The sequence below is a fragment of the Xyrauchen texanus genome, chromosome 35 (genome assembly GCF_025860055.1).
Source record: "Xyrauchen texanus isolate HMW12.3.18 chromosome 35, RBS_HiC_50CHRs, whole genome shotgun sequence".
NCBI classification, from domain to species: domain Eukaryota; kingdom Metazoa; phylum Chordata; class Actinopteri; order Cypriniformes; family Catostomidae; genus Xyrauchen; species Xyrauchen texanus.
Genome location: NC_068310.1, coordinates 2,988,812 through 2,991,978, shown reverse-complemented (window position 1 = coordinate 2,991,978; position 3,167 = coordinate 2,988,812). Strand labels below are relative to the sequence as shown.

The window sequence follows — 3,167 nt, the reverse complement described above, 5'->3', positions numbered from 1 at the left end:
TGGTGGCGACGGTGAGAGTGAGGATGTAACAACATTGGTACAGAAAAAGGAGCACATTCCACCGTGTGGAACTTTTTCGATTTAAACCTGAAGACGATGCGTAAAGAGTTATAATTTGCAAGCAGTGCTTTTGCATCGTCGCAGCACCACAAGGTAATACCACTAATCTATACAATCACCTCAAACGTCACCACAAAATACAGTACGAGTTAGCCATGAAAGACAAGGGAGCCACATCTCAAAATACCAGCCGCCAAACCACGCAAACTTCCATAACTCAGACGTTGTACGGAGCATCGCCATACCCTCCAAGTTCCCAGCGGCACAAAGAGATAACAAACGCCATCACTTATCATTTAGCTAAAGACATGGCTCCAATCAACACAGTTCAAAACGAGGGATTTAAGGCAATGATAAAGACTTTGGACAAGCGCTACTCGTTGCCCTGTCGCAACTATTTTTCATCCGTTGCACTTCCAGGTCTATACACCCAGTGTCGAATTACAGTCGAGGAAGAACTGCAAAATATGCAGTACTTCGCGGCAACAACAGACCTATGGTCAAGCCGAACCATGGAGCCGTATTTAAGCTTGACAGTGCATTTCATTACGAATGACTTCAACATGAGGAGCCGCTGTCTACAGACGACGTTCTTCCCTGCTGATCACACTGGCGAGGAACTGGCACAGGGACTAAAGGACAGTCTCAACTCCTGGAGTTTGGAAGAGGACAAAATGGTGTGCATCACCACAGACAGTGGAGCAAACATTGTAAAAGCAGCCTCCCTGAACAAGTGGACAAGGCTTCAATGTTTTGGCCATAGGCTACATCTGGCTATAGGTGAGCTGTGTATTAAACATTTTCATATTTTCATTTTCATAATTTTCATATTTTAATTTAAATCAGAAAAATGTGTCCTTTATGTACATTTTTTTTAAAATAAAAAACAACAACATATGACAAAAAAACAGAATTAAAATAAGAACACAAGGTACTATTTAGGACTACACTGTCTAAGTTTGTGGATTGAAAACCACTGGTCTAATGCAATTGTCAAGCACATTTTGTCAGTAAAGCAGATTCTGTAATCAGCAGTAAATCTCCATCACCAGCTTTCAGATGGAGCAGCATTTACTGACAAGATGCGCATGACAATTGCAGCATTTGCCTAATCGCGATTGCATTTAGATTTATTGTGCAGTCCTAATTTATTTATAAATTAACCAGACATAAGCAGAAAAAATAAAAGTATAAATGCCCATTTTTATTCTGAGGCTTAAATGAACATTGAGGATTGTATTGTATGTTTTTACATTTTAAATGTGCCTTTTAACTAATTACTTATACTTTAAAACATTTTTTTTAATCAATTTTAAATAGAAGCACACACAATTAAGTTGATCCTGCTTTATGTTTGCCATAATATTGATACAGCCATTTTTACATTTAATGCAAGAAAATTTATGGAATGTTAAATTAATTTACTGCAGAGTTGATAAAGCATATTTTTATTTATAGAGAATGCAATGAAAGATTCCCGGATTGACCGTGCTGTGGGTCTTTGTAAAAAGCTTGTGGCCTACTTCAGCCATAGTTGGAAGCGGAGGAGGGAGCTTGCTATTGCCCAAAAGGAGCTCAACCTGCCTGAACACCAGCTTAAAGCGGAGTGCCCAACAAGATGGGGATCCCGACAAGCTATGGTCCAGAGGGTCCTTGAACAGCAAACTGCTATTGGACATGTTCTCTCTGCTGACCGGAAGGCTAGACACCTGACACCAACCTGGCAGGATATCGAAGTCCTTGAAGTGATCAACAAGACACTCACCCCACTGGCAGACTTTACTGATGCTCTGTCAGGAGAGCAGTATGTTACTATCTCCTCAGTCAAGCCGGTCCTCCACCTTTTTGAGACAATGATGGCAGTGCAGGAAGATGATACAGGTCTTGCACGATCAATTAAGTCGAAAATCCTGCATTACCTTAAAGAAAAGTATAGTGATCCACACACTCAGGAGCTGCTCGACATAGCCACAGTATTGGATCCACGTTTTAAACTGAACTATGTCAGCGAGGACAACAAAGTCAGTGTCAAGGACAGACTGAAGAATGAGATGACTAGCATTGGTATGGTAAGTATATCTTTACATGATTAAAGATATTTATTTTCACAGAGTAATAAATTTACATTAGGCTACATTGTTTACAGCTGCAAATAATTGAAATTGGATTTAGCTAACCCACCATAGCTTTTAACTGCTGAGATGTTACTTGTGTTAACAAGTGTAAAATATTAAGATTTTTATGTGATCTTTTCTCTTTTCCAGCAAAGTCCCCCCACAACTGACCCCAGCGCCCAGCCTTCGCTGCCCCCCGTAGAAAAGAAGAGAAAGACCTTAGGTTGTTTTTTAAAAGCAGCAAAGGGCAATGAGGCAGCAGCACCATCTGATGCTTCTCAAGAGAATGATGTTGACATGGAGCTAGGCTCATATCTGCTCACAAGAAACATTGACAGCGAAGATGACCCCATAATCTGGTGGAAAGAACACAAGGGACAATATCCAAAACTGTCTGTGCTGGCAAGGAAATACCTCTGTATCACTGCTACAAGTTCCCCATCAGAAAGGGTTTTCAGCACAGGGAGGAACATTGTAACATGCCAGCGTTCCTCCCTGAAACCTCACAATGTTGATAGGTTAGTGTTCTTGGCCAAGAACCTTTAAGGTTCTGTGCCAATTGGAGCAAAAAGCACAGGTTCTATTTAGTTATTTTTTATTTATTATTGTATATGTTAATGTTTTCTTATGTTCAACAACATAAAGCTTATTCACTTTAAGGGGTCTAAAATAAAGAAAGGAGAAAATGTTTTGTTACTCCTGCTGCACTTTATTATACTGAATGTCCTGTGCTTTGTTGTTGTTGTTTTTTTGTACTTGAGTGCAATAAATTTTGTTTGAAAAAAATGAGAATCGTGTAAGAGAATCGTGATCTCAATTCCCATGGAGAAAAATCGTGATTCACATTTTAGCAAGAATCGTGCAGCCCTAATGCGGTCGTTATCTCTCCGCTTCCGGCGTAATTCCAGGTAATTCCCTGTGTACCACCTGTTCCCCAGCACGCTCATTTGCTCCCGTCCGGTTCCAAAATGAGACCAGCACATCTCACAGCCA

The 3,167-nt window shown here is 40.4% G+C and overlaps 1 protein-coding gene across 1 annotated transcript; it reads left to right on the top strand.

The window, feature by feature from the left end:
• The first annotated feature begins 215 nt into the window (after positions 1–215).
• Positions 216–2,809, top strand: LOC127629302 (E3 SUMO-protein ligase ZBED1-like). Its single transcript, XM_052106463.1, has 3 exons — positions 216–840; positions 1,519–2,129; positions 2,325–2,809. Exons 1-3 carry the CDS (start codon positions 216–218, stop codon positions 2,718–2,720), a joined length of 1,632 nt encoding a protein of 543 aa, XP_051962423.1. The 3' UTR covers positions 2,721–2,809.
• The last annotated feature ends 358 nt before the right edge of the window (positions 2,810–3,167 follow it).

Coding starts and splice junctions, on each gene's coding strand:
- LOC127629302 (XM_052106463.1), top strand. CDS start 216: ATGAAAGACAAGGGAGCCACATCTCAAAATACCAGCCGCCAAACCACG. Junction 841..1,518: donor TAGGCTACATCTGGCTATAG/GTGAGCTGTGTA, acceptor TTTTATTTATAG/AGAATGCAATGAAAGATTCC. Junction 2,130..2,324: donor AGATGACTAGCATTGGTATG/GTAAGTATATCT, acceptor TCTCTTTTCCAG/CAAAGTCCCCCCACAACTGA.